General features: G+C 43.5%; 1 protein-coding gene across 1 annotated transcript; it reads right to left on the bottom strand.

The window, feature by feature from the left end:
* LOC126550965 (uncharacterized) lies at positions 1-5,190 on the bottom strand. The gene has a single exon (XM_050203716.1). It carries the CDS (start codon positions 5,188-5,190, stop codon positions 1-3), a length of 5,190 nt encoding a protein of 1,729 aa, XP_050059673.1.
* Between the last annotated feature and the right edge of the window lie 2,916 nt (positions 5,191-8,106).

The raw sequence follows: 8,106 nt of genomic DNA, 5'->3' as shown, positions 1-8,106 counted from the left end.
TTATTCTGTAGGTAAGCGGACCAGCTTCACTACAGGTCTAACCAACGTACCCTGTCCGGTCATCAACTTGACCACGCGGACAACTTCGTTTTGGCCTGGCAATAGTTCCATAACCCTACCCAAACGCCAGCCTAATGGTGATGTAAGGTTATCCTTTATTAATACCAAATCACCGACTCTGAGCTGAGTATCGGCGGAGGTCCATTTTAACCGAAGCTGTAAAGTATTAAGATATTCCGAGGACCACCTTTTCCAGAACGCCTGATGACATTGGTGGAGGAGCTTCCACCTTGAAGTTAAACGATCAGATGTGTCTAAGACGTTTGGCTCAGGAACGCACAAGAGAGGCTGACCTATTAGGAAATGTCCTGGAGTTAAACTTTCCAAATCTCCTGGGTCGGATGACAACGGTGTCAGTGGTCTTGAATTCAGAACTGATTCGATGCGACAAATGACAGTGTTGAGTTCCTCATACGACAAAGTATGAACCCCTACTACTCGGACTAACAGCCTTTTCATAGATTTCACCGCAGCTTCCCATATGCCCCCGAAATGTGGAGCACTAGGGGGGTTAAAATGCCAACTGCATGGGAGGTGTGAACTTAGCTGATCCCGAGTGTTCGCCTCAGAGAAAAACTGACGAAGTTGCTTTGACGCGCCTACGAAATTCGTCCCACAATCGGAATAGATATCGGACGGTAGGCCACGTCGGGCAATGAATCTATCTAGAGCTGCTAAAAAGGCCGATGTTGAAAGATCAGTGACGACTTCTAGGTGAACAGCTTTCACCGTCATACAAACAAAGACCGAAATATAAACCTTATATTCTCGTGCCTTTCGTAGTTTAAGTTCACGCATAGTCAAAGGGCCAGCAAAATCTATCCCTACTTTTGAGAACGGTCGACATGGTGTGACACGAGAGGGTGGTAAGTCCGCCATTACTGGTTGAGGATTAACAGCTGCAAACCGGACACAGGTAACGCACCCTTTCAATTCATTGCCAATCACTCTACGAATTGACAGGATCCAAAACTGTTTTGAAACGAGAGAAGTCACTAAGCGTGCCCCAGAATGACAAGAAAAAATATGCCAATGACGTACCAATAATCTAGAGAGGTGCGAGGTTTTTGCTAATAAAATCGGATGTTTCTGACGAATCGATATTGGGGAGTTGCGCAGCCGTCCTCCCACACGAATAATTCCAGCTGAATCAATGTACGGTGACAGTCGAGCTAACTGTTTGGAGGAAATCCGAGAGTTTCGAAAAAGTTCACGATACAACACATGGAAATGAACGAGTTGAGAATGCTTGACGATTACCGTTTGTGCTTCATTCAATTCATCTAACGTCAAACTCCCAAGACCTACAGGTTTCTTTTTGCACAACGACACGAAACGTCTTACCCAGACTACGACTCGGAGCATGTGTTGATACGAAGAAAATCTGTCAAACCATTCGTGGTTTTGATCGGAACTGATCAAAAGCGAAACTGACTTAACCTCAGGGATCTCTTCCACTGAGAGTCGCGGGATTTCAGATGGCCAATTGTCTGGTGAGCATGACAATAAGTTAGGGCCATTCCAATATAGCTCATGACGATTTAATTCGGAGGGTTTCAGGCCGCGAGACGCACAGTCCGCCGGGTTTTCTTCAGACGAGACATGTAGCCACTTACAGGCTGGCAATAATTGCTGAATTTTACTAATTCGATTGGATACGAAGATCTTGTACGATACGTGAGGAGTCGTAAGCCAAGAAAGGACAATAGACGAGTCTGTCCATGCATAGACGTGGGAAATCGTTAACTGAGCTGATAACGTCTCCTGGATCCTTGACAACCAACGTGCTAAAAGTCCTGCGCCACACAACTCTAGTCTCGGAACTGTCATGGAATGACGTGGAGCCAATTTTGTCTTGCCACCTAATAGTCGAACTACTATTTGATTAGTGGGAAGGACAATACGTAAATAAACAAGAGCAGCATAACCATGAACCGAAGCATCACAAAAACCACATAACATATATGTGGACCCTCGCTGAGTCCCGACAAAACGCGGAACGCGCACTGAAGACAGGGACGGTAACTCCGCCACGAACTGGGACCACACTTCTTCAATTTCGGGTGGCAGTCTATCATCCCAACCGATTCCGGATGACCAAATCAACTGCATCAAATGCTTGGCGAATAACACTACGGGAGCCAAGAGACCCAAAGGATCGAAGATCCGAGCGATTACCGAAAGTACTCCTCGTTTAGTGTAGATAAATTTAATCTCGCTAAAATCGTACCCTAAGGAATCCTCTTCCGGTCTCCAATTCAATCCCAGAACTTGGACAATGGACTTTTCGTCATCGAACGATAGAGAATCAGATGCGCGATCTTCCTTAGGAATCCCTTCCAGCAGCGCCGGAGTATTGCTGGACCATTTCTTTAACTCAAGCCCATGGTTTTCCAACGTTTTGACGAGATCGTGTTTTAATACATTAGTTTCTTCCAACGTATCGGCACCAGTGCAGATATCGTCCATGTATGTTTGAAGCCGCAGAGCCTTCTGAACTGAAGGAGACTGTGTACCACAACGGTCAGCAATATCGTGTAATACCCTTAAGGCCAAGAAGGGAGCACTGTTAACGCCATACGTTACCGTATTAAGCTCGTATTCCTTCAGCGCATCTACTGGCGTAGCCCTCCACAGGATATGTTGATATCCACGATAATTCGTATTCACCATAATCTGCCTGTACATTTTACTGATATCTGTCGAAAAGGCGAAGCGATATAATCGAAAACCGAGCAATACATCGACTATATCCCGTTGAAGTTTTGGGCCTGCATACAAAGTATCATTCAACGACTTTCCTGATGCACTTCGGGCCGACGCATCGAAAACCACCCGTAATTTGGATTCTCTAAGTCCCTGTTTCCACACCGCATGATGCGGGATAATATATTGACCCGGATTCTTTGCCACGGACATGTGACCTAACGCTTCGTATTCGGCCATAAATTCCCGATAGGCCATTCCTAGTTTCTCATCTTGGACTAGTTTCCGTTCAAGGTGTTCAAAACGTTTAACCGCTATCTGTTTTATACCATCGAATGTTGGAAGGGGCAAATCTTGCCTGAACGGTAGTGGAACACTGTATCGGCCGGTCTCATCAATGATGGTTTCCGCCTTGAACTTGGCTTCGCAGCATCCTTGATCCGTGAACTGTGGAGGAGCCTCATCTGGTTCTTCCACCTCCCAGAATCTCTCCATCAGTGATTCTATGGACGGGTTGAACGTCGCTAATAGGCAATGTGCATTAGAGCTAACGACTTGCGAAACTGGACCGATTAGCACCCATCCAAAAGCAGAACTATACGCTGTTGGGAGCCCATGGCCGAGGGAGTACTGCTCACCAAACCACACCTGGGGGAACACATCAGCCCCTAACAATAATTCCACCGGAGCTGGGGTATCAAAGGAGGGGTCTGCAAGCTTCAAGTGAGAACAACTTTCTCTTATACCGACGTTCAACTGTTGACTTGGCAGATCTGCCGTTATGGTAGGTAAAACCCATGCCGTAACCGTTATGACCGGAACTGGCTCATAACAAGGTCGCACTTCTAATTTTACCTTTCCTAAAACCTTAGGAACAGACTGACCAGAGAGACCCGTCAGTGAGGCCGTCCATCTTGACCGCCTAAGACCTAGCCGATCTAAACAACTTTCTTTGATGATGCTGGTTTGTGACCCGGAATCGAGAAGAGCCCTGACAGGTTGAAGATCCCCGCCAACATCTCGCACCATAACTATTGCAGTACCGAGTAAAACAGATAGGGAAGGTTGAGAACCAAGCATTACGACGGGTGGCTGCTGAACTGCAGATCCCTGGCTTGTCTCAGCATCTCTATGAAGAAGCAAGTGGTGACGACGTTTGCATTTTGGGCAGCTTTCCCTGCATTTATTCGACCAGTGTCGATTACTGAAACATGACATGCAAAGTCGGTGACTTGATACTACCGCATATCGATCATCTATCGACAACCCCTTAAAATCAGAACAATTGCTTAACTGATGTGATCCATCGCAATTTGGACACTTAACGGACATTGTAACCGGAGTACTGGTTGACTGTGTTGCCACTAACGATGTAGATATCTTCCGATCTTTCTTGTAGCTCGACGGTTTTAAATGTCCCTCTTTGCTACCAGAGGAAGATGGAGTTCCTCCTGCCAACTCCAAAACTTGGATTCGGTTCTTCACAAATTTGAAAAGTTCCTGTGCCTTCGGATACTCTTCCGAATTTGTCGTTTCAAACAGACGACGCGACGACACAGGCAAAGACCGAAAGGCAATCGAAAACAACAGAAAGTCGCCAAAATCTGGAATTTCGAGAGATTCGAGAATACCAACATTTTCATCAAAAATATTCAAAAACTTATTCAACGAGGAAGTCGATTCCTGTTGAATTATCGGAGCTGATAAAATCACATCTAAAATAAACGACGCCAACTTGCGCGGTTTATCAAACCGTTCCACCAACGCCTTCCAGGCCAAGGAATAGGTGTCATTCGAAACCGTTATCCCTTTTACGACCTCAGATGCCTCAAGCTCAAGACAACTCAGAAGGTAATAGAATTTTTCAATGTTGGAAATATTGGAACGACTGTCCACTAGAGCGACGAACCTATCGCGAAAGACTGGCCAATCTGCCAGATCCCCTGAGAACCGTGGGAGAGGGATTTCTGGTAACCGCATAGAATGTGAGGGCTGAACTGCCGACACCGTCACTGTTGGTGATTTAACTGAACCAGGCGGTATAGTTGAACCGGCTGTCGCATCCGAATCAGAACCACATCTTGGCTCTTCAACTACCCTCTCAGGTAAATTCGATGAGGACGAGAAGTTAATTGCCAAAGCTTTGGCTGAAACCACCATTTCATTTGTATCTATCTCGACCGAGTATAAGAATTCCGCTTCTTCACCTAACTCAATCATCGCATCCAATACTGCATCATTCTCAACCACGAACTTTCCCCACAAATCTGATAGGTCATTGATCGAAATTAGGAATTTTTGTCGGGCGTTCAGATCTGATTCACCGGACAATCCTAAATCAAGAATGGATTTAATGCGATTGACTATGGCAGTACGTTTAACCACCGCACGGTTCTTAATTCGTTTGAGACGGTCTTCATCCATGGTAAATGATAATTTAATTACCGAAAAATTAAAATAAAGAAACCTCAACAGCAGATATTGTAAACAATTCTACGAGATAACGAATTCTATCTAATAACGCAACAGAAAAAAAAATAAATAAAAATAAAATAAATAGATATATTATAAATTTATAAAATAAAATAGACCAAACGATTAACCGAAGTTTAATGATAGATGGAATTGAATGCGAAAAACCGAGCTAAAATTAACAAATATAAACAAGCAAGTACACAATACGAACGTAAAAATATATATCACAAATAAAGGCACGAAATTAAACCTGCGTAGTGTGCAGCGACCGTACCACTAGTTGCGACGCAATTAATAACAACTAATATTATGATAAAAGGCAAAATAACGTTAACGTATGTAATGCTCACAGCGAATACATAAGCACAAAAAAAATACTAGAATATATTATAATAATACGTATAGACGACTAAATATATGGGAAAAAATACTAAACGCACAAGATTGTATAATAATAACCTATTGTAATAAGTAGATCGCAACATAGAAACAAGTTATATATTAATATATGTCAAACGATCAACCAAAATAAAATAATAATAAAGATAATAGTAAGCGTTTATCCCGTTACGAAAATAATAATTATTAATGAACCCAATACGTATTACCTGCCTATAATTAAGTGTAACGCGACGGAGCCTAAATGTGTACGTTACGCGTCGAACTCACTATTTTTGCGAACACATTATATATATAAAAAACGCTAACAAATATAACGCTAACCCCGGTTGAGAGTATGATAGATAATATTAATTAAAATAAAACTTATAATTACGTAATATTATGCTCACCTATGGTACAGCTTACCCACAAGTCCCCACAAAACACTAATAAAAATATATACAAACCACGCTCTGCTACCAAATATTTCGTCACCGTCGGACTTACCTTAATTGGCTTGTGGACGGCGATGACTCGTGCTCTGATAGGGAAAGGTGAGGGGTACAAATAATATATATAAAATAAATAAATATTTAACACAGTTTATAAGACCATACAAATTTCATATTCCACAATCGTAAGAACAATATAAAATATATACACATTGATAATAATATTAAAGAACGGTACCGTGAGGGATACAAGGACGGGATCTAGACCTGTTTTGAACCGGAGCTGGCTAATATTGATCACTGGACCGGAGCTGGCTGGTGATATTGACTGGACCGGAACTGGTCGACGTTGCCGGTGTTCATGAACCGGAGCTGGTTGACGACACTGACTGGACCGGAGTTGGTCACGATTGAAACCCGAGCTGGACAAGACTTGTGGTTTTGAACTTTTAAAAGCTTTCAGAAGCGACGGTGCGACGACGAGCACACACACAAAAACGCAAACAACACCGAAAACCACGTGTAATAAAAGCGTGTTTTTTGGAAACGACGTTCGTTTACACACACACGACCAACGACAACAACAACGTGCGCACGGCGGCTGGCAGACGCGTCGGCTAGACGCCGTTCGATCCAGCTGATCGAACGACGTCTGCTTTCTCGATCAAAGGGGCCAACAGTGTGGCAAACATCCGCACCAGTGACCGACCACAGTAGACAGCTTGCGTGAACACGTATAATATAATACATATATACACACCCGCTATATACCGTGCTATATACGATGTACGGAGAATGAAAAGTGTTGTGCTGCGGCGGGTGCGCGAGGAATATTGTGTGACGTGCGGAGGTGGCAACACTTCGTTGAATATTAATAAATACACGACCCCCGTTAAATTAATAATAACGAGTTAAAAGTTACGGCGATGGCGCGGCGGCGGCGGCTCCATTGTGTATATATAGTTCGGAGTTTGCTGCACGGCAGTCGGCGCGGCGGCGGTCCGCGTACATCAAAACGGCGGCGGCGGCGCGCGCGTATACGACGACGCTACTGCACCGGTGTAATGAACACACCTTCTACACCCTCGCGCGGCGTATTATATTATGATATTATATTATATTATATTATATAAATACCGGGTGATCCGTTTAGCTCATCGCGTTTCACACGGCTGTTTTTCAGAAAATATTTCCCTCGGTCCGACGCGTGTGTTAAAAAAAGTACGTGATGTCGCCCCGCAGTGCATTCGTCTGTAAAAAAAAAAACCGACTGTATACACATTTCTATACTTCTATATTTATTATAAGTATAGTCGTTTTTTTAATCACGACGTTGATTTCCCATTAGAGTGCGATGTTTTTTTTTGGAATTTTTTTCGATACACGAAAATCGAGTCTCGAACGAAATACGAATTGTAAGAGTTTAATGCTCAGACGACCGGAGTGCGGGGTGGTTCGAGCGCGGAAAAATACCGCGAAAAACGTGTCGGTCCACTACTCCGCTCGCCGTCTAAACGCTCTAAACGCCAACGATATACTTTTACGTATATTATTGTATAATAAACTACTCGTGCGAAGTTTGATTTCAAAAATTATTCGCCGTTTTAGAAATTCGTATTATCGTCCGCAAAGTACGAGTCTTAAAAATGCACGACGAGATGATCGACTGCAGTAAACCTGAAATGATGTTTTATACTTCTGAAAACGTCGATTTGTAAAATCGCGCAGAAGGAACGTTTTCAAAAACGCGCGTTATTATTGTTTCCCGGCGATGAAACGTTAACGACGACGAGTGTCTCGCTTTAAACGTATCACCCCGTATATAATATGCACGACGTATAGTAATAATAATAATAATAATACGAGTAGACGCCTACCTATATAAACTGCGAGACAGTACTCTGCACGGGTGCGCGCGCGGTGGATTTCAGCGAAAGGGTTAAACGCGCGCAGACGAAATATAATGAGTTTCACATTGCCATTGTGACGACGAGCCTCACGAGTCTCTCTCTCTCTCTCTCTATATATATAT

This window comes from Aphis gossypii, chromosome 3 (assembly GCF_020184175.1).
Source record: "Aphis gossypii isolate Hap1 chromosome 3, ASM2018417v2, whole genome shotgun sequence".
Lineage (NCBI taxonomy): Eukaryota > Metazoa > Arthropoda > Insecta > Hemiptera > Aphididae > Aphis > Aphis gossypii.
Note: the sequence above shows the minus strand (reverse complement) of the source record. Positions and strands in the feature narration are given on the sequence as shown.